Source organism: Pelecanus crispus, chromosome 8, assembly GCF_030463565.1.
Source record: "Pelecanus crispus isolate bPelCri1 chromosome 8, bPelCri1.pri, whole genome shotgun sequence".
In the NCBI taxonomy this organism is placed as follows: Eukaryota; Metazoa; Chordata; class Aves; order Pelecaniformes; family Pelecanidae; genus Pelecanus; species Pelecanus crispus.
This window is the reverse complement of record NC_134650.1, coordinates 38,416,673-38,443,080: the sequence shown is the minus strand read 5'-3', so window position 1 is coordinate 38,443,080 and position 26,408 is coordinate 38,416,673. Positions and strand designations below refer to the sequence as shown.

The window sequence follows — 26,408 nt, the reverse complement described above, 5'->3', positions numbered from 1 at the left end:
TGCAGTCTGTCCCTTTATCTCCAGTAGCTAAAAAACAAAAACAAACAAAAAAACAAGCAAACAAGAAAAACCACAAACCAAAGACACACACAAACAAACAGCCCATACAAACCACCAAACCAAAAAAAACCCCACACCTAACTTCAAACCACATTCCCTTACCAATTTACAATGGAAGGCAGGACCTCTCCCTTCTCCAAGTCCTGAACAACATATCACTGTAGTACAGTTTCCAGACACCCCCACACTCTTGATTAAGACCCCTCAAAAGATACCTTGTGATGCACAAGACAAGAATGAGGAGTTAAAGGAACTATTTGATACATGCAGAGATTTCAAACCATTCCCATTTAATGTTTTTCCGTAAGCCTCAGGACAGTGGGCGATTCGGATTAAAAAACAAAACACAAGAACAAAAAAACCCACCCACCCCACACAATCAAGTATCCACTTTCCATTGCCATTCTAACTGGGCATTTTGCCAGTACAATTATATTTAGGATATGCTGTGAAGTCCAAGGTTTTATAAATTCTGAGAAATAGCTGTTCACCTGCTACTCCAAGGTAACATAATATTTCAAAATTGCTTTGAGGCAATAGCATAATTCTGAGTTTACATCTTGTCTCTACAGCAGATCAAAAACTTACTGTTAGCTTTTTAGTAATTAATATGAGGCTCATATCAGCTTTTTACATATTTCACTTCCCAGTTACGATAACCATCAGGAGCTTAAAGCACAAGAGCTTTAAAGAGAAACCAGCCCACCTTTTCTAAGTTTATGTTTGTTCAATTTCAGCAAATTAATCAGGCGTTGCATTGCTTTTGCTTTAAGCAGCTGAAGTTCAAGGCTTCCACATTGTCTTAGCATTCACTGGGTTTGCTCATTCAGCTAACACTCATGCAGACTGGTAATCTTTGGTGGAGGCCTCAGATTTCAGCCACGGGTCTCACCAGACTTTGGACAGGTGACCTGTGGAGATCACTGGGGTAAAATGTGAATTCTAGCCCTGGGATTCAACCATGGTTGTTGTTCCTTGGTCCCCTCCAAAAGCCATAGCACCTTTTCACAGGAAAGGACCAAGTTTTTACTGCTGTTCAAAGCTCTGTGACTCTACTGCTGTTGGAAGGGATTTTCCCCAAGTCTTTAATTGCAAGGTCATTACGAAGATAGCGACCAGCACAGATGACACATATCCTGTTGTCTAGGGATCTGACATTTCTTTAGTAACCCTGGAGCACCATTTTTCCCCTTTTATTACTTTCAGTCCTACATCACTTTCATGAATAAGCCCTTTTCAGAATAGCACTCACTTTCCTCCAGCTCACACATTGGATTTCTACTGTGTCGTATAACATAGGAGCTATTTTCATGCTGTCACTTTCTTCACAAAAAAATTCATTGTCCACTAATGCAAAGAATATAAAACTTCAACTTGCTTTTAATCTTTGAATGTTTTTTAATCTGATTGTTAACACATAAGAAACTGAAGATGTTAATACATTCACACCAGAATTGAAGTAGCAGTGTATCTAGCTATCTCATACTAGTCCATATGATTTACGTATCTAAGGTTAGCATTCTCTTTGAGATGGTGATAAATTCTTCTGATGTGAACTTTTTACATTGCCATCAAAGCACATTCTGAGTTCTCCTGTATTGCAAGACTATAATGTAATATATTAACTTTTTGGTAGGGAAGAAGTACATTTAGTTAATTTGAATAGAAGCCCCTTAACTGGCCACACCATGTGAATCCTCTTGGCCTCATTATGAACCTAACAACGTAACTCTTAACTGCCAGCACATAGTTAAAATGAATAATTAAGGCAGATAAGAGGAAACTGAAGAAGGGGTTCCCTTTTTTTTTGGTAATTCTTTTTTAATTTGTTAGTCAGCAATTGTAAAAGTCCTTGCTGTTAGCAAGTATGTAGGTGAAAATCCCTTTGCAGTCATGCGTGATCAGGATAACCAGGGATAGAAATAACTTCCTTTCCTATTACAAAGCTGTTTATATCTTTCTCCATATATTTGCATGTGCACTTGAAAGGGGATGGAAGAGGATTTTACATCAGCCTAGATACTAGTTTCTCCACCAAGAATCCCATCGCTTTTTTCAAAAATTCTTTTTTTTTTTCTCCAGTGTGTAAATGGGAACAATTTAACAGACACATTTCCACTATGAATATTAATAGAAGTAGGAGAGGTAGGATGGTTTGCGTACAGGCATGTTAGGAGTTAACAGCAAGGCTCAGGAAACCATCAAGGGTCAATTTGCACTGCAGTGGTGGGTTAATAGTCAAAGGAAGATCATTTTGCCTCATCAGAAATAGTGAATTGTGTCCAGAGATGAAATCACAGTTACCTGATAAACTGCAAGAACAGTTAGTGACCTTTAACATTAGACTAAGCATACAAAGCACATCTCTGATGTGAACACCGCTACTTCGAGAAGGTGGAAGCTGGATGGTATTTCTCTCTCCCTGTTTTTCCAGGCAATATCCCTAAAAGAGCTTTCATTTAGGTAGTCTTATTAGAACCACCCCTGCAGGGCACACTTATTTGCTGAGACTGAACCATTTTCCAGTCCCTTTTGTTCAAAAGGCCACAAAAACTAGCTAGCCTTAAAGCCAGTCAGTATTCCAGGCTAAGACATTATCAAGGGTGCTCTGTGGGCGTTACAGAGTTTCTAACCTACGTGCAACCAGTGTTCATTACAAAGGGATTTATAAAACCTTTGTAGTTCAAAATTTAATCAACTTTCCCGTAACATACAATTATTTAAATGGAGTCTAAACTAAGAATCAGTGTGCTCACAGAAAAAGCCTTACTCTGCATCTTCCTATTATTATTCTCACTCAATCTCATTCGGTAGCAATGCAGAACAATGTGCACTGCAATTTCTGTTTCCTTTAGAAATGTTTTTTTTTAAAAATCCTCTTTGAAAATAATAAATAGCTTAGTTTTAAGAACAGGGAGGAATACCCACAGCCTAGACTCCTAATTGCTGGAGAGAAAATGGTGCAACATACACAGATGTTTCTCAGAGCATCTGTAAATATCAGTCCTTCTTAGCATATGTCTTCTGTTTGGTGAACAACCCAGGACTACTTCTGACTTCCCAGCAGATAGGAAGGTGTAGCTACCTCATCTCTAACAGCTATCGATGTTTACCCTATGCTGAAACTAGCCTTGAAGTGGAAACTACATTTTATATTTAAAATACACACATACGCACACTGCAGTTTATATAGAAAGGTGAATAAATGTACTTTCCTAAAGGCTACACTTGTTGGGGGGGGTTATTTGTTTTCAAAATCCTTCCTCTGCCATCTCAAATGGAAGAGCAACGAACATCATATTATTTATAAGAAGGAACTATGTGGAACCTATAAAATAAGCTCTATATGCGAGGCAGCAGAATGTTACGCTATTCCAGGAGAAACACCACTGCTTATCAGCTGGGGGAAGTTACTTTTTCCAGCCCTTCAGCAGTGTGAGTCTTCTCTGCTCTTTAAGCCTGACTCAGCTCTGCTGGCCAAAGATAAATACGGGAGAGGGCAGAATACAGGATGTGTACCAAGCAGCCCCTAGACACTGCACAGCATATATATGGAATGGTGTTTGGCTGTATGGCAAGTCCTGTACTCCAGTCTACCAATCCTCTAACCAAATGGGTCTTCTATAGTAAGCAATAGGGATTTTTAAGAAAGGGATTTTTCCCCCCAGTTTTTTGAATAGTAATGTTTGAGCAATTTAATTTCTATAGGTCTTTCAGTGTCCTTGAATTTTGGTGGCTCCTTTGGCAACAAAGAGAGTAGGTGATCGAAATCATCCAAAGAATCAGTATCTCGTTTGCTATTCTTGACATTCCTGCAGCTAAGCACAAGTCCTAGTCCTATTCAGACACAATCTGAGGGAATGAAATCGCTTCTTAATGGTATGAGAAAACTCCTTGATTATGCAGGCAGATACTGCTGTAGCTTTTACAGATACAAATACAGATAATGTAAGTCATACTATAGGCTTTGTATACTCTGTGACATCAACACCCTAATTCATACAGAAGTGCATAACAACACTGCTAAACCATTTTAATTATTTAAAAACATCCAAGTCACCTTGAAAGAAAGACTGAGATAATCACATATGATATCACCTCTTAAAGAAAGATCTTTGGATTCCAGCAGTTGTTAATAGGTTTCTATCTTAACGCCCAATTCTTTACATAACTAGCTAGATCAGTATTTTAGTTGTCATTATTTTCTAAGTTGTGAACGTCAATCATTCCTCTACATACATTTTTTTAGTAGATTACCACTGTTGAAGACTGGAGATGAGGATAGAAAAAGAAACAGGATTATTTTGATAGGAAAAGTCCTAAATAAGAAGCAGCACATAGCCACAAGCCCTCTGGAAGGAGCATTCGAGGTATATATAAGGTGGATATGATTCCCAAAGCTCAGTTAGTAGTTCAGTCTCAGAACTTTGTTGCAGATACCATCTTCATTAGCTCTTTTCCAGAGTTTCAAATCATATGAGCAGGTTAATGATTGCTGAAAGATGCTGGTTAATAGAACCAATCAAATAGTTCAATGCAACAAAAGGAAAATACAAAACTTCATTTAAAAAGTCTCATAAATTTGATCCAATTCAATAATAATTAGAAGTGCATAGCTGACAGATTCATAAATGCATATAGCGGGCAACAGAACACAAGTCAGCTGCTCGCAGGTTGTTACCGGTTGTCTCTAACAAGAGCTAGCAAGAATTTCATCACTGCCTTCTCATTTTCTCTGTGGAGGTAGAAAGTAAAGTTTGCAAAGAATGGAACTTTTCTCTGGAAAGTTTTGGCTTTTGTCTTTTTTTTCCCCGATATAGATTGATTAGGTTTTCTGCCTGGGCTACATCTTCCATTAGCTGTCATCTGCCCTATAGCTACCTCTTCAGGTCCCGTCAGATATAGTTCAGACAGAGCTCAACCACCTAAAGGGAATACATGAGACACCTAGATCACAGTTCAAGCAGACAGACTGCTGAGGTAAAATACAGAATTATTTGCCAATTACAATTTTTCAAACTTCTCCCTCTCAGAATAAAAAGAAAAATTATTATATTGCTACATTTTTTTCCAAATCCTATATGAGAAGCTTATGTGCCAAAATACCAGAGTTTCTCACAATAAAAAAAATTATTGCTTTTGCCCCGGTCAGGTCACTACCAACCTAAGTTGGATCTGAGCTTATGAAGATAACTTTACTTTAATGGGTAAAATAGGATTCTCATCATACTTATTTCCAAGCCCTAATACGGAGTTTCTGAAAAAAGTAATAGGTTCAGGTCCTGCTTATAAAATTGTATTAGTTCAAAGTTGTTTGTATATGAGAAAAAAGGGGAAGAAATATATTGTCCATCACAAAGTGGGCTGTTATACTTCCAGAGTGATTTGTTTCACTGCAGTGGTATTTATCATGTTGATAAAATAGACCATGGATCTGAAAATTGGAAGATTTTTCCTGTTAATTTGAAACAGCACCTATACATGCTGCTGTGACATCAACATAATACCCTAAAGCCACAGCATCTGAGAAGATTTATTTTCTGAGCCCTTATGCAGCCACATTCTCTTTGCTTCTGACATTCTCAATTTGCAGGCTGCTGGTGATCCAATCTTATTCATTCTGGCTCTATAATAAGGATGTCAATGCAAGAAGAGAAAAGTCATTATCTGATAGCCAGCAGACATGATAAAAAGGCAGAGTTAGAGATCTCAGAGGAAAGGCCACCCTTGCTGCCTTGGATGAGCTTCTCAAGGTCATGGGCGGCTTTTGTACCTGTAAGTATGCTCCAAATTCACCTTAAGCTGAGTGCATCAGATAAAACTGAAATGTCCTTACCACACAGTCTCATGTTCTGAATAAGGTTTTGATTTTTTTACTATTAATCAGTGAAAAGTTTTGATTATGATTAGAACATATATATGCGGTGAGAAAGATCAGAGAGGCAATGTGAGCTGCAGAGAAACCGTGTCTAAATTTATGGGTCCTACCTGGTTAATGGTATTCATATGGGTCTGGATTATGTTGAAGTATCTCCCACAGAGCAATAATCAGGCAAGACTAGTTAACCATTTGTATAGAAAGATTTTTACCTCAAATTTAAAAATAATACTGAATATCATCTGGTTTTGGGAACTGTTTAAATGTCACAGTTGCAGCAACTGACAGCAAAAATTTATTTATTCATCGACTTTGGCAAATAACTCCTAAGTACCATTCCAGAAGATAAGCTACCACCAAGCACAAGTTAATGGGCTCTCATAAGCAGTAAGTGGATGAAAATTTGAGCTGCAATATATATGAGCTAAACTAGATCAACCAGTCTTTAACCTATGAATATGTATACCATACGATGCCCTTTACAAGCCACATTAAGGCAAAAGTTTGAAGCAATCCCTATACAGTTATTATTGAATACCAATTGTAAATTAAGAGGCAGTTTAATTTTATGTGTGCAAATCAGAAAGGCATACAGAACAGGAGGACAACATGTGACTGGCCCCTAGGCTGCAGGTAGCAGAGGGAAGCAGTGTGAGAGAATTAAATGTGCTCCTGGGCCTCCTGAACTGAAAGTTCCTTTCCCCATACTATTTGTATTGCTCTTGTAAAACTGATTTATAAAGAGGACATTTCCCAGACTACTCTAGTCTTCCACTCATTTGCTCAACTTTGCTACAAGATAGTAAAAATGCAAAAGGGCCAATAGCCTTCCCTTATCATCATCATCAGTTCCTTTTAAACACTATTTAAATGTTTAACATACTAAGGTAGCAGTTCTTATCTGCTTCCTGTATCTCTGTAGAATATAGGAAGAATGTGATGTGCAGTGTTCCTATACCTAAATGAGTGTAACTCATCAGCCGCGTAGTTTTATTCTTTTGGTATTAAAAACACACAGATGTGAGTTTGCTTTGTAGCATGACAGTCCGCACTTCTGTATAGCTGCTTTAGTGGGCAAGAACCCAAACATGCAATGCATTCAAATATTAAAGCAGTGCCACCCAATTCATTACACCCAACACAAGCCATTGCCATAGCCAGACCTACCAAACCCTTTCTTCAGTGACCAGTTTTCCATCTTCCATACTTTGACGATAGCTACAAACTCCCTGTACTTACTCAGTTTTTAAGTCTTTCTGGGTCCCTAGTTATTCCTACCTTAATAAGCTGCCGTCACAGCTGCTGTAGATCTTATGTGATGGAGCACTCAACAACAGGTGTGTCAAGATTAATCTTTCACCAGAAGCACAGAAGGTAGTCTTGCAAGAAGACAAGTAGTAGATTGCAAGAAGCTATTTGAGGAGAACATACCTAGTTTCTTCCCTATCCAAACTGGTCAGAATTAGTAAAAAGCACTGTATTTTCCTCTTTTTTATAATGGGGAGGGAGCATTCAGTTCCAGTTTTATTACTGAGTGGAACTCTTAACCAGGGAGTCAGAAGAAAGCATAGATCCATCCAAAGTGTTCCATGGAAAACATGCTGGTTTCAACATCATGTCTGAGAGAGCTGAGCTGTTCTCATAAGCTTTTCCTTTTACGTAATTACTGAAATTTTTGTAATACTTTCACTACACACCAGAAGTACAAGATGTCATCCAGAGGGACCTGGACAAGCTGGAGAGGTGGGCCTGTGGGAACCTCATGAGGTTCAACAAGGCCAAGTGCAAGGTCCTGCACCTGGGACGGGGCAGCCCCCAATATCAGTACAGGCTGGGGGATGAAGGGGTTGAGAGCAGCCCTGCGGAGAAGGACTTGGGGGGGTACTGGTGGATGAAAAGCTGGACATGAGCCGGCAATGTGCACTTGCAGCCCAGAAAGCCAACCGTATCCTGGGCTGCATGAAAAGCAGCGTGGCCAGCAGGGCGAGGGAGGTGATTCTGCCCCTCTGCTCTGCTCTGGTGAGACCTCACCTGGAGTACTGCATCCAGCTCTGGGGCCCTCAGCACAAGAAGGACATGGACCTGCTGGAGCGGGTCCAGAGGAGGGCCACCAAAATGATCGGAGGGCTGGAGCACCTCTCCTACGAGGCCAGGCTGAGGGAGTTGGGGTTGCTCAGCCTGGAGAAGAGAAGGCTGCGAGGAGACCTTATTGCGGCCTTTCAATACCTAAAGGGGGCCTACAGGAAAGATGGGGACAGACTTTTTAGCAAGGCCTGTTGTGACAGGACAAGGAGTAATGGATTTAAACTAAAGAAGAATAGATTTAGACTGGATATAAGGAAGAAGTTTTTTACAATGAGGGTGGTGAAGCACTGGCACAGGTTGCCCAGAGAGGTGGTGGAGGCCCCATCCCTGGCAACATTCAAGGTCAGGTTGGACGGGGCTCTGAGCAACCTGACCTGGTTAAAGCTGTCCCTGCTCACTGCAGGGGGGTTGGGCTAGGTGACCTCTAAAGGTCCCTTCCAACCCAAAGCATTCTGTGATTCTGTACACCTAGGGATAGGAAAGGTTAAAAAAAAAAATAAAATCAAAACTTGTTAAATTGCTATTTCATTTAAAACTGTCAGGTTGTTTGGACAAAAGTAAAAGGAGTTGAACAACAAAAAAATGTAAATCAAATACAGGCCAGGTTTTGGTCTGAAGCTACTCGTGGTGTATACTGGAGATAACCAAGGTAAGTCCCATAAGCAGATGATGTCCTGGCATTTATCTAGCATAAGTGGGAGGTTCCAACCTTCTTCAGGATCCAGATGGAATAGCTTTGAATCCAACAGAGACTTTTTTTTTCTGACCTTTTTTTTGACTTTTTTTTTTTTTTAAACTTAAAAAAAAAAAAAACCCTCCTATTCAATGACTTGGATAGTATCCCTAACTCCCTTGCTACAGTGATGGTCTGTACAAAGCCATCGCCTGTGATCCGAAACCTTTTTCAGCTTGTTCTTTGTAATGCACCTACCTTACCCATTTTGTGAACTCCTGCCTGGGAGCTACAGAAATATGCAGTGTGATAGCAGCCTGATAGCAGCTGCAGCCAGAGGCTTATTTCCCAGTACAGCAGCAAGTGCAGAATCTAACTGGTCACTCTTGGCCAGACTAAATAATCTTTGAACAGGAACCGTTCATAAAGGCAGAATCAACAAAATCTTCATCAATTCCACTAATTTAGCTTATCTTTGTGCCTCAGTGGGACATCTCAACTCCTCCTTGCCAGCTGTCAATCTCCTCCTCTTGATAAAGAGACTGCATATTCCAACACTGTCCCAACCAGGAATTTAAAAAAACAAGGATATCAGAAACATACTTTAAATTGCTTTGGTGTTTGAGACACTTTGTTGTGATTATTTAAAAATCAAAGCATACTATGCACTATGTCACACTGAGCTTCCTCCTACTCATTTCCAGTCCTGTACACTTTGTTAATACAGCATATTTAAAGGTAATAGGAGCTGCTAGATCATCAACCCCAAAGAACTTGTACTAACCCAGGGCGTACATGTAATACAACATTCTTCTGTCAGTGTGCTTCAGCCCTAGTTCTGCAAGTAATCACTAAGCCCATTCTGTCCTTAGGCAAGGCTTAACTGAGGCTGGCAGGGATTCTAGAGGTGTATGATTCTGCACACAAAATTCTTCCAGTGCAACACATCAGCACTTCTTCATGAGCTGTTCCTGCACATTTCAGTCTGGGAAACAAAACCACTCCGTGTCTTATCCTCTCCACCAGTGATAACATGAATTATCATCTTTATTAAGATGATAGAGATATTTTAAACCAGGGGTAGAGAATTGGTTATCTTAGTAAGATCCAGCCTTGAAATCATCTCCCATTTTCAAAGGCAACAAAGAAAACCCTATCAATTACAGACACCATTGCAGCTTCACTAGAGCTGATGTGCCTTCAGGAAAAAAAAAAAACCCAAACAAAAAAAACCCCACAACTATTTCAGTATGGAGAGAAGTGATTTTCATTTATATGTAGTGCTTCCCTTCTGTCTCATCTGGGATACAAGCAGGTAAAAGCCAGTGAAGAACAGAGAAGCCACTCCTAATAAAGGGCTAGATCTTGGATGAACCAAGCTTCCATGACTTATCTGCACACCAAGACATTTCACTCTGACAGGATCTGACCCAACTGAAACTTCAACATTCCTTACCGCCAAGTTAGAAAGGAATAAGAAGTGTCCCTTCAAAGACAGGTTAATGAGAAGGTGAGAAGGAGAAATAGCACAACACGTGCCAAAAAAGTCAAGTTGTACTACACCTCTTTCAGTTACATGGAGTTACAAGTTGGTCTGTTGAGATGCAGGAGCACTGGGTAAAATAATATAATGTGATATTTAAGGGATTTTTGCAGATGGATAATTTATTGTCTAACACCAAACAGACAGCATAGGCAATTTTCCACTAGTAGTCTCATTCTAAATTAAGTGTTCGCTCAGCCATATGTGCCCCTTGCATTGTATTCACAGCTGCAACCGCCAGCATGTTCCATGCCATGTCTGGTTAGTTGCACAACTCCCATCACTGGATAAAAGCAATGGTATGTGCGTCCAATATAATTAATATTTAGAGTATTAGATATAAAGTATTCATATTTATGTGTGTATTGTTTACAATTTGCAGTTTCATGGAAAAAATACAACTTAGCTCAAAAAAAAAAAGTTAGCACTCTGCTGTTGCTGTTATATTTATGGCTTTTCATAAATTTCCAGATACTTCTATTCTGAATGAAAAAAAATAGTATTTTTATATACAGAAACATACAGTTTATCAAAAGAAGATGTATGTGGATAAGAGGAGAAAAATTTAAGATGTTCCTTTGCCAGAAGTAATGTAAACATCTTTTGCCCCCAAAAGAATTGAAAACCAAAGAATTTATATCAACATAGCATCTCATTCTGTAGTTGTTAGTCACTTGAGCAATTCCCATAGTAGTCAGTCAGTCTGTAAAGTCTGGAGGACTAGACTCACAGTGTCAAATTGAAAATAATACCAAAAGAGAAGTTTATCAACTGCATATTGTTTTAGGAGCTAGGCTAAGGGGAGTTATTCATATATTGCAATATATCTTGTCTTTACCAGAGACTGGCTTCAATTAGATCAAAAGCATAAAAAAAGGGAAAGATTCATGATGGTGAGAAACAAGAGATAAAATAGACAAGATTTGGAACATCTAAGGAAGCCCTGAGAAAGTGCTAGATAAATGGGTTGTCTTGAAATAAAAAATGACACCTCAAGTACAAGCGAAGAGTATAAGAGAGAGTACTTTCTATTTGAAGTCACTGCTAACCTGTTAAATTCCTATAAAGCAAAATAGGACTAAATATTAGTGCTCATGCTGGGTGGCATGGCACCACAGGAATCTCCAAAATAGTCAATGTGTTAAGATACCAGCTGGCTTCCATAGCTAAACAATACACAACAAAAATAAAAGTAATAATTAAAAAAAAAATCTAGTCTACTCTTCTCTTCTTTAGACAGTCCCTTCCTGTTAAGAGGATCATTTAGAAGTTGTCCAAGTTTCAGAAGATGCAAAAGCACTCACTGTGGCCTCTTTCCCACTGAACTTTGCAGGAAGTTTATCACTGACTCCGGTTTCAGTACTACTTGACTTCAATTTGAAGACCATGAGCCTGATAGCGCATGGAGCAACCTCATACCCCAGGCTCATGTTCTCATCATGATGGCAACAATGTTGATTCTCCCCTTTTATCGTTGCAAGTCAGCCAAAATTACCAATAAATTACCAGCCAGTACTTTCAGTTCAGGTGTCAATTCCGTGCAATTGTGATTTAAACTAACTGTCACTGCTGTGATGTTTGCATCTTTCAAAGACAAAATTTTCAAAAATCTGAATAAACAAGGCTATGGAAAGCCAGTGGGAGTACACACATGTTGGACACACTACCAACAGAGAGAGTTTAAAAAACTGTACAAATGAGAATTTTTTAAACTTTGAGGAAGTTTAGTTCTAGTGCAATGGTTGTAAGATCAGTGGAATCTACCTCTCAAACATCTATCCCATACCCAAAAAGTATTTGCGCTAAGAGTATTAAGTAGGACAGTTTTCCATACCCTTTTGATTTAATGCTACAGAATCAGTTTAATTTTCAGAAAATTCAGTTTTCTCTTTTGGCATAAAATGCTTTGTAAAAGCTCAGCACATTTCTTGGCCATCTATCTTAATTGCTTATAAAGATTCTCAGCCAACAGTCAAGTGCTTCTAAAAAATTAACAAAACCCCTACTACATGCTAATTCGACACTTTTTTAATATTTCTAGTCAGTTCTCTCAATGTCAAGTGTTAGCCAATGATAATATATATTGGCTTGCAGTCATCATCTTCTTTTGAAGCTTATTGTGACTGCAAGACTAAGTGGTATATCCCAAAGGAAAAGAGTGGGGAAAACACTGCTGAAAACTATCTGCTAATATCTATCCATGTAAAAAGCACTTGCACTTCCAAAAGCACATTCTCACTTTACCAAACATTCAAAAGAGCAAAATTTTGTTAGCCTTAGTTTCTGTAGGAAACAAATTATTTATCTGTTCAACTGGCATATAGCCAGATATATAAATATATCCATGGCATATTTGAAAGCTAGTCTTGGTATATACGCATCTCCAATAATTTCTTACATCAATAAAATTCTGGTTTACCCAGTACATACTCTGATCCTAAGCAGCTAATGGGAGATTTCTTTTTAATTTGGGGGGAGGTGCATTTGTTTCTTTGTTTTTTAATAAGCTGTGGATTAAGGATAGGAAAATGGGTGCTTATTGCGACTTGTTTTCAAGGCCTAGGCCCAAATTTGGTTACCTATACTGCATGCCAAAACTTCTGTCCACAAATAAACATACAGAGCTTTTTACTTAAACAGGGATTCTATCTGCTGAAATCCTGAATCCTTCATCCCATCATTACGAACATTTACCTCCCCTCCATTAGCAGTACAATTCCCCATAAATACATCTCTGGGCCATTAATTCACATATAGTCATATGTCACCAGTCTACAGGAAACATTGTTTAACTTTTGATACTCTCTCTTTAGCTTGTCTCAAAAGGGTATTTGACTTGGGAATTGTATCGGGTTTGCGTGGCAAGGTTTTGGTAGCGGGGGGGCTACAGGGGTGGCTTCTGTGAGAAGCCGCTTGAAGCTTCCCCTGTGTCCAACAGAGCCAATGCCAGCCGGCTACAAGATGGACCCACCGCTGGCCAAGGCTGAGCCCATCAGCGACAGTGGTAGGACCTCGGGGATAAAGTATTTAAGGCAGGGGGAAACCCCTGGGCAATTGCAGCCGGATAGAGGAGTGAGAATGGGCTTAAGCTGCGCCAGGGGAGGTTTAGGTTGGATATTAGGAAAAATTTCTTTACGGAAAGGGTGGTCAAGAATTGGAACAGGCTGCCCAGAGAAGTGGTGGAGTCACCATCCCTGGAAGTGTTCAAAAAACGGGTAGATGTGGCACTTCGGGACATGGTTTAGTCTAGTCTACCCTTGATTGGCTCCTTTGGGCACATCCCCCTGCTCCGGCGTGGGCTCCTCCCCGGGTGCAGGGGGATCTCTGCTCCCCCGTGGGCCTCCATGGGTGCAGGGGCACAGCTGCCTCCCCATAGGCTGCACCAAGGGTGCAGGGGAATCTCTGCTCCGTGCCTGGAGCACCTCCTGCCCTCCTCCTGCACTGACCTGCGTGTCTGCACAGTACTTCCTCTCACATATTCTCATAGAATAGAATCATAGAATCATAGAATCGTGTAGGTTGGAAAAGACCGTTAAGATCATCCAGTCCAACCATTAACCTACACTACCAAGTCTACTCTAAGCCAATCAAGGGTAGACTAGACTAAACCATGTCCCCAAGTGCCGAGTAACAAGACACAATTCCTCTGTTCTGCTCGGAGCCAAGTTTTTGAGTTTTCACGTTCCTCCTTGCTCTTTGAAGTTCTTTCAGCATCAATCAATTCATGATACAAAGAATCTTTCCAGGAATAAGCAATCAAAATTACCATTATGCAACATACATCACTGACTCCAGCAGGATACTCCCCGATAACAGGGAAACAATTAGTGAGTGACTCCCCCAGAATCAGTTACTAGAGCTCCAGAAATCAGTCTCATAAATAGGTTGTCCATAAGAGCATGAATTCATACAATGGATCTGTCTCAGGCTGTCTCTTAGGGCTTTGAAAGCCCTTAGTTTTGGCATCTGTATAACCACGCTTTGTAAATGTCTCTTTTCACAACTGACACGTTCTTCCTCTCTCTGCTGTACAGAAGTTCACTTGAACCAGAGCAGCCCAACCAGTGAATTCCCCAGCTACGGTGAAAACGGAAATGATACCAGTTTACTTGTTTCACCCCTTCTGGTGGCTGGAGTAGTGATCGGACTTGTGCTATTTCTATCCTGTGTTACAATCATTGTTGGCAGTCTGCGAAAGGACGGACGGTTAAGACACCCCCATCCGAGGAGAGATACTGTTTATGGTAAGATAGCTAGTTATAGCAAGATAATGCTTAACTTTATTAATATCTGGTGCTATGGGCAACAGAAAGCATCTGGCTGCTGTGTAAGGGATAAAAAAAAAAAAAAAATTAAAAAACAGGATGAGTAGGTCACAGGCAGCATTGTAGTGTAATAACATCTGTGTGCCGGCACTGAATTCACATAGTACAAGCTCCATAGTTAATGGTTAACATAAACAAGGCCAATGCTGACAGCATTTCTTAAAGAGTTTATTTTCCCTTGATACAGTATAAGATTTCTTCTCCATCGCTAGACTCCTGATAGTTTATTTTCATATCCCCTTATAGCCTTGGTATAGCATATAATGTAATTTCTATTTGTTGGAAAGCCAGGAATCTTTTCACTTCTGCAGTGTGCACCAACCTACAACAATGACTAGGCAATTACTTCTTTTCTGACCACAAAAGTTAATTAACTGGATATAAACAGAACAACAGGCATCAAAATGTCATTATAACTGGCATCATCAATGACTGATGTCATTAATGACATCAGTCATTACAACTGTCATCATCATTAATAAGACTGGTTTGCTATCAAAAAAATGCCAATTCCTCTCCCCCTACCCGCTGACAAAAATCCCCTGTACTTTAAAACGATTTGGGAATATGAAGGAGTTAATTGTAGAATTATATTTTTGGCCAATTTTGATTTTGCTGACCAGAAGTTAAAAGCCACTTTGTCAAGGAAGTGACAGAATCTGATTATTTCTATATTTAAGGAAAAAACAGTTACAAAAAGTTACTTTCTAAGTCTTCAGCTGGCAAAAATTCAAATGATAAATGGATTAATGAATTGAGTGGAGCATCAACAATTTTTGTCATCTGTGGTTAGGCTCCTATATCTGCAATTTGTTATGAGAGTACAGTTCTTTGCATATTGTTGAGGGTTTTTTTCTTTATATAGAAAAGATAATAATAGCCACATGAAAATGCATTGGCTCAAATCTTGATTTCACTGAGGTAAATCAAGTATCCACTGAAGTCAGTTGCACTTAATTTAATTATTTGGACCAGGAACTCTCATGTCTAAAAGAAACAAATTTCCTAGGATCAGTTTGTCCACCTGGAGACAGGAATAATTATCTTTAGCTTTCCCAGAAACGTTTATCCAGATAAGTGAATAGCGGCTATGTTTTGGGAATAAATTTTAGACTCCAAGTGAAATGCAAACTCCCATGGTAACATACAGAGGGGAAAAGAAAAAAAAAAAAACAACCACCTAATGTCTACTATTATTGCAACATCTATTTTTCCTAATTTTCTGCAGCTAAATTTGGGATTAAATAGTTAAACCCAAATTGGAGTTACTGGTTTACCCATTAATATTTTGGCATGACAAAATACTGACCATTAAGATTCAATCATTACATTTAACTCTACTGCTATGTTAATTTCAGGTCCTTTAAAAACCCTGAAGCCAGGCGAAAACATAAAGGACAATTTTCAAACTGCTTGTTAGAAATAACAATGCTAGAGAAATGGAAAAAGAAAAGCATGGTGATATTTTCAGAGAAATTCAAAAGAATAATCTTAAACTAAATTGTGCCAGTCTACCTGAGTGAAAATTTTACATTGGCACACACCATCCTAATATCTCAGCATGCTTCCACTGGCCAGCATGGGAGCAGCGGGAGTCTCTGTGAAGTTGGCTTCCTTCACTTATCAAGCAAAAGGAAAGCACAGTGCGTGATAGACTGGATTAGTCCTGGTAAATTCCTCGAGAATAAATTGGCAGAGGTGAAAATTCCCAGAAGGAGGAACAGGCAGTTCAAGTGAGTCCTACCCTTTACCCTCTTTTGAGAGGGCCACTACTTTGATGTCACTTTAGAAGCTGGCCTTTCTCTCCAGGTACTATTTTAATGCATGGATTGAAAAGGAGGGATCACTTTGTTTGGAAGACAGTTGTGGGGGTTGGGGGGGGGGGGGGGGCAGGAGCAGGAGATTGCTGCATTTCCACAATTTGGGACACTCTTATGGAAATTTACCCCAGAGTGTTGAGCATTAACTAACTATCCTCAAAGACAGAAAATAGCACTAATTTCTTGGTATTTCTGGAGCTATGAAACTCTTGTGTGAAAGCATTAAGAAAGCCCTGGAGCAGACAGCAAGATGGTTCTCTCTACTATTTTCCAGTTTTTCCCCTTTTTGTGAGTGTTTTATTGAGAACAGCATTTTCTCAAGACACGTACCTACAAGCAAACACCTAAGCCTCCTTTTAAAAACCTTCACAGACTTGGCAAGGTTTCAATGCATGCGACTCCTGGGAACCTCAGCAATCCTGCTAATGTTTGAAGCTGCATGCAGCAGAACTGCCACTCCTTTTCAGCCTTTGAGGCACAAGAAGAGCTTTAGACACTTGCATCTTGTAGGGCAGCACTAAATATATAGTCCCTGTGTCACAGCCTGAAACACCACAGTTCATCTATGGATGATGCTAACTTGCTCTTAAAAGAATAGAAATGTCCTGTGAAGCCTCAGTGTTCCAGAACACTAGTAATCCTTCTGCCTCAGATAGGTTTTATTTTCTGATTTATGGTAGTGTTATAAATAGTGATACTGTCTCAGAGAATCCACCATGGAGGAAAAGATCAGCAAGTATTAATTGCTTGTTTTCCAGCTCCAGATGGCTTCTCTTACGGTGGCTCTTTTGGAGAGCTGAGATCCACCTGCATGGAAGAGTTCTCCCCAGCTTTTGATTTTGGTTCCTATGTGGATACACTTTCTCAGGTCAACGTCATGTATCCCGATTCACCTCCACGGTAAGCACTTTTCTAAGATCCTGAGTGTTCTAGTCCTGCACTCGCAAAGCCTGTTAAAGAAGAAAATAAAACTGCTAGACCTATACCCACTACAAAAATGCAGGTCACGCAAACACTAAGTACAGAGAAACTTTGTTTAGTTTGAGTATAAGTTCAAGTTTTCCTTAGCAGAATATATCTTTAATAAATAAAGGCATGTGTACAGCCAATTCTCATTTACCAATATTCACATTAAAATTTATCATATTGATGACACACTAGTGAAACACACAAATTACTTATGAACATCTGTCTTTGAAAGAAATTATTTTACAAGCCCAAGTTTCACTTCCAGGAGAAAAATATATACTTTTTTCAGGAACTTTCAGGTTACATTTATTACTGACCTTGAGACCATTCAGATCAGAGTAAATAGAAAAACAGAAGAGGGAGGGGGAAAAAAAAAAAAAAAAAGAAAAAAAAAGTGCATGAAACCTTTAAACCTTTCCGTATTTTTCAGCAAGTGTCACTTCTCAGCTTTTTTAACCCCAGTATTCTATCAGAAAGCAGAACTGAAGAAAACATACCATTCTGACATACCTAGTAATTGTACTTAATCTCCTAATTTAGGACAGGGAGAAAATTGTTTGGGATTGTTCATCTTGTATCAGTAATCTGTGAAGGAGGACGAGTACCATTTTAGCTGTTTAACCCAAACCCACCCCGGAGAGCCAGAGTTGCCTGGATTGTAGTAGCATCTTTGGAGGAGAGCATCCTTCAAATATCAGCCAGTTCTAATTACCTGGGGAGGTAACATCACCAGAAGAGGTTCTTTCCAAAGACAGTTATTCCAGAAATTATATAGCAGCTCCTTCCACATTTGTGTGTCTGCATTCACAGGATACAAGAACAGCCGTCACGAGTGACAAGAGTCACACTTTAGGCCATCTATATCTCCTCTGTGTCTCATGCACCTCCAGGTTAATAAATGAAGGACTTCAGTTACTTCCTCCAATGAACCAACAGAAATAGTTTTAAACAGAACATCACTTCAGGCTTTCTGTAGTGCCATATCTTACAAACGGCAAATAATGGTTGAACAGCCATGCTCCCCTGCTCCCCCCCCTTTTTTTTTCTTTTCTTTCTTTTAAGCAGACTCTGTTTTGAGTTAAACCTATGTACTAATGAGACCAGCCCACTTCTGACTGCTTGTAGACATATGCAATATAGAGCAAGTCAGTAGTGTGAACATACAATATATAGATCTTTGCTTTTTCTATTCTGTGCATGTTCTACGTGTAGGGGGGGGGGTCAGGAAGGCCAAGGTGCGGCTGGAGCTGAACTTGGCAAGGGATGCAAAGAATAGTAAGAAGGGCTTCTACAGGTATGTCAGCCAGAAAAGGAAGGTCAAAGAAAGCGTACTCCCCGCAATAGGCAAGACTGGCAGACTGGTAACAACAGACGAGGAGAAGGCTGAGGTACTCAACAACTTCTTTGCCTCAGTCTTCACTGGCAACCTCTCTTCCCACACCTCTTGAGTGGATGGACTGCAAGATGGGGACTGGGGGAGCAAAGTCCCTCCCACTGTAAGGGAAGATCTTGTTTGTGACTACACGAGGAACCTCAACATACATAAGACATGACGAGATGCATCCCAGGAAATTGGCTGAGGTAGTTGCCAAGCTACTCTCCGTGAAAGGTCATGGCAGTCAGGTGAAGTCCCTGCTGACTGGAAAAACATTGCAGCCATTTTTAAAAAGGGCAGAAAGGAGAACCCTGGGAACTACCAACTTGTCAGCCTCACCTTTCTGCCTGGAAAGATCATGGAGCAGATCCTCCTAGAAGCTATGCTAAGTCACATGGAGGACAGGGAGGTGATCTGAGACAGCCAGCACGGCTTCACCAAGGGCAAATAGCACCTGACCAACCTAATGGCCTTGTACGATGGAGCGACTACATCAGTGGACAAGAGCTACGGATGTCATCTACCTGCATTTCTGTAAGGCCTTTGACACAGTCCCCCACAACATCCTTCTTTCTAAATTGGGGAGATACGGATTTGATGTTCGGTGGATGAGGAATTGGTTGGATGGTCGCATCCAGAGGGTAGTGGTCAACAGCTCAATGTCCAGATGGAGATCAGTGACAAATGGTGTCCCTCAGGGGTCTGTATTTGGACCAGTACTGTTTAATATCTTCATCAATGACATAGACAGTGGGATCAAGTGCACCCTCAGCAAGTTTTCAGACAACACCGAGCTGAGTGGTGTGGTTGGCATGCCTGAGGGATAGGATGCCACCCAGAGGGACCTGGACAAGCTCAAGAAGTGGGCCTGTGTGAACCTCATGAGGTTCAACAAGGCCAAGTGCAGGGTCTTGCACCTGGATCAGGGCAACCCCCGATATCAATACAGGCTGAGGGATGAAGGGATTGAGAGCAGCCCTGCGGAGAAGGACTTGGGGGTACTGGTGGATGAAAAGCTGGATGTGAGCTGACAATGTGCACTCACAGCCCAGAAAGCCAACCGTATCCTGGGCTGCATCAAAAGCAGCGTGGCCAGCAGGTCAAGGGAGGTGATTCTGCCCCTCAGCTCTGCTCTGGTGAGACCTCACCTGGAGTACTGCATCCAGCTCTGGAGCCCTCAGCAGAGGAAAGTCCTGGACCTACTGGAGCGGGTCCAGAGGAGGCCACAAAAATGATCGGAGGGCTGGAGCACCTCTCCTACAAGGCCAGGCTGAGAGAGTTGGGGTTGTTCAGCTTGGAGAAGAGAAGGCTCTGGGGAGACCTTATTGCAGCCTTTCAATACCTAAAGGGGGCTTATAAGAAAGATGGGGACAAACTTTTTAGCAGGGCCTGTAGCAACAGGACAAGGGGTAATGGTTTTAAACTAAAAGAGGGTAGATTCAGACTAGATAAGGAAGACATTTTTTACAATGAGGAGCGGCTGAGGGAACTGGGATTGTTTAGTCTGGAGAAGAGGAGGCTGAGGCGTGACCTTATCGCTCTCTACAACTACCTGAAAGGAGGTTGTAGTGAGGTGGGTGTTGGTGTCTTCTCCCAAGTAGTTAGCGATTGGACAAGGGGAAATGGGCTCAAGCTGTGCCAGAGGAGGTTTAGATTGGATATTAGGAAAAATTTCTTCACGGAAAGGGTAGTCAAGCATTGGAACAGGCTGCCCAGAGAGGTGGTGGAGTCCCCATCCCTGGAAGTGTTCAAAAAATGGGTAGATGTGGCATTTTAGGACATGGTTTAGTCTAGTCTACCCTTAATTGGTTTAGTGTGGACTTGGTAATGTTAGGTTAATGGTTGGACTGGATGATCTTAAAGGTCTTTTCCAGCCTAAATGATTCTATGAAACAGTGGCACAGGTTGTCCAGAGGGGTGGTAGATGCCCCATCCCTGCAAACATTCAAGGTCAGGTTGGATGGGGCTCTGAGCAAGCTGATCTAGTTGAAGACATTCCTGCTCATTGCAGGGGGGTTGGACTTGATGACTTTTAAAGGTCCCTTCCAACTCAAACTATTCTACGATTCTATTACAAAGTCATACTATATAATAAATGGGCTTTTAGAGATGGTGTAAATATTTTAGCAGAAAGCTCACATATGAAAAATTATTCTGAGCCTGGCATCTAAATTTGTAGAACTTCATATAAATCCACTTTAAAATTTAGACTGGTTTTTGGACCCACACCCACAAGTCTTTACTAATAAAAGCCAGCCAGCTGACACCCAAGCAACAGCTTGAATGGGCAGTTGGCCAGATTTCTGAGAACAAGCTCAGACTCCTGTGAACAAGCTCTGAGAACATATTCTTTAGCAGACAGGTCTCCTAATATTAAACCAAAGGTTGCTTCCATTTCCAGTTTGAAACAGGCCCGAAGAAGGATTTTCCACCTCTATGGAGTTCTCTGTTTGGAAGGAGATACATGAGTGATACAAGATAGCACTAGATGATCTGTGCTTTCCTGTAAGTTCTCCAGCTACTTCTCTAATAAGCGTGGCACAAGTTAACTGTCTTGTGTCCTACCTTGTTCTAAGAAACTATTCTGGGACATCAATAGTAGGATCAGAGACATAAAGTTGTCCAACCACTGCTTCCTCAAGATTCCCTTCTGGGCTGAGTGGACTGCGACCCTGGGGGGGCCACGATCTGACTCTGCATACAAAAAGAAACGCTGCTCATCCCACTAATTGCAGTTCTGCATCACAAGTCAAAAGTAAAGATTATTGTTAATGGTTTTGCTGTTTTCTCACTGCTACTGTAGTTACATATTTTATAAAAAGTAGCTTTGGCAAATCAATAAAATCTCACTACGTTTTACATCTTAGCAACACAACTTGGAGAAGACTTCAGGAAAAGTAGAGCTTAGCAGATGGCTAAAAGCAAAGCTACGTGGAGAGACATTTAAACTTACTATTAATACATTATATAGTCCATTGTAACTTTCTGTTCAGAAAAGCATTGGCTGAGAAGCATTGTATGAATACATTGCATTATGTAAGAGCCTGAAAAATTTCTGTATAGCTACCTTTACACTCTCCTCCATAGCATAACACTAAAGTGTATTTTTTCTAATTAGTAGAGCATGAAGATTATTTGGACTGATGGGTGCTAACAGGAGGAAAACTGACTGTCAGACATGGCCTTGAAGCATAAACAAGACATGCTTGACCTTGTGCATTTAAAATATTAACTCACTGGGATCAATCTTGTTACATATGATAATGTTTTGAAGAGTAGGTTTACTGAAATGTAGCACTGGCTAAATTAATGCAATTCCTCCTTCTAATTCATGCAGTGAAAGATGTAATTTAAAGCTAAACTAGCATGCCCAAAAGCTAATAACGCAACTGTAGCATAAACAGAACAGAAATGAAGAGCAGCAAGGAAAGCAACAGCATTGGCAAACAACTCTCAACACATATTTGAAGTGAAAGAATTCAGCGAGTGAAAACCTGCTGCCACAGGCAGACACCAAGGCATTAGCTTCATTTAACTGCATTGTTCTAATACAGCCTGCAAGAGGCAACAGCATTACATCACTGCATACTAGGTGCTGTGGAGCCAAGGATTTTTGAACATACCATTTTTGCTAAATCATACTTTTTGAAGTGATTTCAGTAGAAAGCACGACACCTCTGTTTGGCCAAGGGGGTGATTATAATCAGTCTAGAATGTTCTCAATAGATTTTACAGTTGGGCTTCAAACCATGAAATGAGTGGAAAAGGAATTTTAAGGGAAGGCTGATGAAACAAAGAGTCACATTTAAGAGTATCCATTTCTGTGGCTGATGGAAGAGCTAATTGTTCAGGACTGTCCACTCTTGACTCTCCAATTGAAAGTCCAATACAAAATCCTATTTGTATAAAAACTTTAATTGGGAAATTAATTTATGAAATATGCATTGGGGTGTTAGTAATTTAATTGCTTTGATATCTTAAGTCACGAATTTCATTTAAGGCTCAATTTGATTATTGCCATGGACACTTCCACTAACCACTTTCTTACATTAGAGTTAGAGGACTGCCATGCATGGAGTTTTGTCATTAGCCTGCCATAGTTGCAGGGTGGTTACAGAGAGGCCATTTGGTCAATTTGTCTTGACAGCCCAAAATACACAGTGCTCCTAACCATAAACATTCCTTTAGGATAATTAATGACTTCCTAATGAATCTCAGATCTGTGTTAGCATCTGTCAAATTGATTTTACATGAGGTATAGAAGGGAAATATAAAAACAAAATACAGTGGGTATGAACTAAGCAGTTCCAAGGTATTAGGCAGTCCGTATTTTAGAGCCTATTTCCAACATGTATAGATACTTATAGCAGTGCTGGAAGTTAAGTTAATGTTTCATTGTCTGTGTTACCAGAGATGGTAAAGTATTTGTTTCTAAGAAACTTCAGTCATTTGAGAAAGATGATCCAGGTGATCTAGCAACAATTATAAACCACAGAATTCTTTTCCCCACAATTTAGGAAACTTGAACAAATTCAACCAGGACAAAATATAAGAACAATCTCCCTGCCACAGTTTAACTATCATCATAGTAAATATGACTTTGAAAAAAATACTAGAAAGCCTGTAAATCCAATATTTGCCAATTTGTTCAACATTCACTGTGATGGTATGAGGAAAATCATCTCATTGAATTTTTAGAGTCTTTAAACTTTTAAGAGGAATCAAAAGAAAAAAAATCAAGAGTATTATTTGGAATTATGTGGCAGGCAGCAGACCTTTAATCAAAGAAGTCTTCTGGAGTTTGAACAAGATGGCTGTAGTTGTCATTTTACATATCTCAAACACATGCTATGTTGACACTCTGTGGATAATACCTTTACAGATAGAAATCATGAGCTTGTGCTCATGTTCACTGTAACACATGCACTTATAGTGAGCTTTCCTAATTATCTTTTTATATATATGCAATAAGAAAACTGTTTGAAAATAATTTGAGCTTACATGTTTTAAATGGCTTGAAGCACAGTACCAATCAAGGACCAAGTAAATTAAAAGTGATTGCATTTTCTTGATAAGAGTCTCTAAAATCCTAACAATGAGGAGATTTGAAGTTCCCTGCATGAAACAAATTTCATCAACTTTTCACCTTTTGGCCAGAGGAAATGCATTTCAACCTACTTGACTAAGTGCTTTTTCACTCCTTAGTGATTGCATATTAATGATATGTACAGAGCTTTAGGCAACCAAGGTTATCGCCTTTTTCATCTGTGACTCATGACTGTCTAATACAGAACATCACTGAGGTATGACTCCTGAGCAAGATGGAGGGATTTAGCTTCAGGAGTGGTTTTCATGGAAGCCACGAAAGTCCTCTCTGTATTTCACATTGAAATATGTCCTGCAGGGCGCACTATGATAAAGACCTGTTAGTCACCCATTATCCTAGTATTCACATTAGAACACATTGGGGTTTTTTTTTTGCTTGTTTGTTTTAAGTGTGCTCACTCTATGTCATCTGATCATCTTGTCTAATCTACATAGGATCAATTCTAGAGAAAATAGTCTTGTTTTGCCTTGATAAATTCCAGTACTCTTAATACCCATGTTCAGTCTGCATTGTTTAAATGGGCAAATCCATTTAAAAATTAAAGTGGCAAAAGGGAATGCTCATGTCTTAAAGACAGACCCTAATTTCCCTCTAAATATGAAAACCAAAAAAAACCAAACTACTTAAGGTACTTCCTCTTCTATGCCGTTCTTTTCCATCCGTCACTTCTAAGGAAGCAGGTTAGCCATATCAGAGGGAAGAAGGCTTGAACCAGCTTCCTAAATTTTCTTGAAAGACAGAATTAGGCTTGCAGGAAATTAACATAAAAACTTGCTATATTATGCTGTATTCCTTTGCCAAGGCCACTTTTCCTGCAAGCATGCAAGGTAAGTAGCTTTTGGCACATTACAATGACAGTTGGCAAAGCACGAGATGGACATTTCTGGTTAAGTTCATATCTCACTTCAATACCCTCATTGAGATTTTCAGTCAGTAAAGTAAAAAAAAACCATTGGAAATATGACAGTATTAAATCCACTGGAAATCATGACACGAGATAAAACTCCCAATTCTTTCAACTCCAAATTCTGAGCAACTAGACCCTCAAAAGCCCCCCTTCACATCCCAGTGCTATTCCTAATTAATATTAGATATAGAAACAAGTTAATTGCTTTTTGATTAGTTAGTTGTTCTCTGCTGTGAAGGGGTTTTTACATAACACTTGCATTTCACAGACAATCTTGTGAAGCACAGGGAGATTACCTTAGTGTCCAACTTTAAGTCGGACCTTGAGAGGTCAGGGTCTGCAAGTGAGATCCCAATAAGTGTATCTAGACCAGTATTTCAGGTGTCTCTGGTACACCTCTAAACAGAGCTGTGCCCTAGTGAGGTTCTCAGCTGATGTGAACGCTGCCACATCAGTGGCAGCACCATCAAGTTGTATCTGCTGTGTGGACAGGTTTTCCCTGGAGCTGCCTTCATCTTGCTATTTTCTACTAACGGGTCATCCTTCAGGAAGCCATTTCAGTCAGAGGAACACAGGCTTGAAAGTATCTTCTGCAGTTACCCAGTCCCACCCCTGCTGCTGCAAGTAATCATTTTTAATAGAAATTTAGCTGTTCCATAACAGAGTTTGTAAGGATCTTTTGTCCCCATTATACTCACTCCAGAATACCTAAGGACAGACCTAATTCCTAATTATGGCAAGCTTCTTATTTCCAGCTTAAATTTGTTTACAGCCATTTTATGATAGTTTCTTTTTGTGATATTTCCATTCCTCTTAAATAGCCATGCTTTTCTCTTTACTTGTTTCTTGTATTTGTAGTCAAAAACCTTCTTACACCTCAAGCCTGCATGTTGTGAGGCTAAGACACAAAGTTCTTTTGGCTTTCTGTCATCAAAAATATCTGTTGGGATGCTGTATCGTCTGACCAGCCTTTCTCTACACCTGTCCCAGTTTCACTCTAGAAGTGCAAAATATTGCTGCATATTTAAAAAAGAAAAAAGCCCCTGCAGCAGTGAAAGCAGAAAAACCTGATGAAAGAGAGGCACCAAGCATTTCTAATCAGAAATTTGTTGTGCCATACAGAACAATCACAACTTAAAGCTTTTAAGTCATTGATAACAGTACTGAAAAAAAGGAATATTTTCCTCTAATTTTCCAGTAGTTAGACTTTCTGTTGCATACTGCAGCTAGTATTTCTTTCACCTGCTCAGAATTCATTCCTAGAATAATTAAAGCAAAGCCCTTCCTAGGATTATGATCCTAAAACATGTCACATGGCAAACTTCCTCAAGTATTAGCAGATCCTAAGCATTCCTGCTGACATGCAAAAATTGGTATTGTTGTTTAGAACCCTGTTTGTGAATTAACTCCATGGCTTGGGAGGCTACAAGAGATTATTTTGAAATAAATTTGTCTTAACTGATTATTATTACTCAACCAGTGCCCATAGCTTCACTGTCATTTACTGTATAATGGTTATAGGAATCCAGAGACTAAAAACTGCATATGATCAAGTGGTTCTTATTAGATATAAAATTAATGCCAGGTTGAAATGTATCATATAAAATCTTCATCATAGAATGACTTGTTGTATTTAAAATATTTATTTTAATTGTTTAAAGCTGCA

At 39.8% G+C, this 26,408-nt stretch overlaps 2 protein-coding genes across 2 annotated transcripts in view; one reads left to right on the top strand and one right to left on the bottom strand.

Moving 5' to 3' along the window:
* Positions 1–26,408, bottom strand: part of DYNC1LI2 (dynein cytoplasmic 1 light intermediate chain 2) — a 204,972-nt gene that overhangs the window by 30,497 nt on the left and 148,067 nt on the right. The gene's annotated exons all lie outside the window — the stretch shown is intronic.
* BEAN1 (brain expressed associated with NEDD4 1) overlaps positions 1–26,408 on the top strand; it is a 55,214-nt gene that overhangs the window by 22,062 nt on the left and 6,744 nt on the right. The window contains exons 3-4 of the mRNA XM_075714807.1: positions 14,274–14,483; positions 17,143–17,284. Coding sequence (XP_075570922.1) covers positions 14,274–14,483; positions 17,143–17,284 — 352 coding nt within the window. The remainder of the gene's footprint in view (positions 1–14,273; positions 14,484–17,142; positions 17,285–26,408) is intronic.